This window comes from Nicotiana tabacum, chromosome 16 (genome assembly GCF_000715075.1).
Source record: "Nicotiana tabacum cultivar K326 chromosome 16, ASM71507v2, whole genome shotgun sequence".
Taxonomy (NCBI): Eukaryota; Viridiplantae; Streptophyta; class Magnoliopsida; order Solanales; family Solanaceae; genus Nicotiana; species Nicotiana tabacum.
The window spans coordinates 23,758,774-23,760,207 of NC_134095.1; the positions used below are offsets into that span (position 1 = coordinate 23,758,774).

General features: G+C 39.7%; 1 protein-coding gene across 1 annotated transcript; it reads right to left on the minus strand.

Annotated features, from left to right (window-relative positions):
- Window positions 1-726: 726 nt before the first annotated feature.
- LOC142170176 (uncharacterized) lies at window positions 727-1,434 on the minus strand. The gene is made up of 2 exons (XM_075232013.1): window positions 1,169-1,434; window positions 727-1,057 (listed from the first exon to the last, which is right to left on the minus strand). The coding sequence occupies exons 1-2, from the start codon at window positions 1,432-1,434 to the stop codon at window positions 727-729; spliced, it is 597 nt and encodes a 198-aa protein (XP_075088114.1).

Sequence of the window (1,434 nt, forward strand, 5' to 3'; positions counted from 1 at the left end):
AACAGATAATAAGTTATACTTGAAAGAAGGTACATGAAGCACCCTATGAAGAACCATATCAGGCTGAATAGACACACTTCCTATATATGTAACACACAACTGGAATGAATTAGGTAAGCTAATGTGCAAAGGTGCAGGAAGAGAAGTAAGAGATAGGAAAGAATTAGCATCAAAACACATATGTTCAGAGGCCCCTGAGTCAATTATCCATGTTTTAGTGTTGAAAACAGCAAGACAAGTTCCTGTGTATTGGAGTATGGTACCAGCTACAGCATTAGCATTGATTTCTGATGTTGTGGCTGCTGCACTTTCAATCTGCACTTGCTTGATTATGTTTACCAATTCTGACACTTGCTCCTTACTGAAAAACTGGTTCTGACTGCTGATGTTTCCTTCACTACATGTTTCCTGTCCTGTCACCACTGCATTTCCCTTTATGGCAGGCTGATAATTTGTTGATTTTGTGAATTGAAAATCATCTGGGAATCCTATTAATCTGTAGCAATCTTCCCTTACATGCCTTGTTCTCATACAATGACTACAACTCATATTAGGATTGTATTTTACCTTCTTTTTGAACTTTTGTTGCATGTTCTGAATGTTCCCCTGTTTCTGAGGAGTTCCCCATGATTTTTGAATTTTGTTCCTTTGATTAAACTTCCCTTGAGGTCCTACCATAAAAGATGCACCATCTGTTGGATATTGTGGGCTAACAAATATTTCCCTCTAACTTTCATCTTGCAGGAGGATGGAATAGGCATGATCCATATTTGGAAGTGGGCTCATCATGAGGATATTGCCTCTTGCATGTGCATACACATCATTCAGTCCCATTAGGAATTGGATGACTCTCTGATCCTCTAGGAACTTGGCTACTTTCTTCTTCCCTTCACACACACAGGTACAAGTGCACCCTAAATGTGAGTTCAGGGAATCTAACTCATCCCATAACTTTTTTAGAGTTGTCAAGTATGCTGCAATACTGCTATTTCCCTGAACTGTCTTAGCAACTTCCTTTTGTAGGTGGTAGAGTTTGGCTCCATTGGATTGTCCAAACCTATGTTCAAGACTACTCCAAAGTTATTTTGCAGATTTGGAATAGATTACACTATCTCCTATCTCTTTAGTTAGAGAATTTAAAAGCCATGAGGTTACCATGTCATTGCACCTACTCCATTGTGCATGATCCTTTGAATCCAAGGCAGGTTCATCACAAATCCCATTGATGAACGCCAGCTTGTTTTTGGCTGACAATGCAATCAGTATTGACCTTCTCCATCCTGGGAATCCTCTTCCATCAAAAGGTGAGGTCACAAGAGTCATCCCAGGAGCATCTGAAGAGTGAAGAAAATAGGGATGGTTGACATCATGATTGACTGCTTGACTTGTTGATTCAGAAAGGGAAGGTGTTACTGAAGAATCTATTCCAGTCAT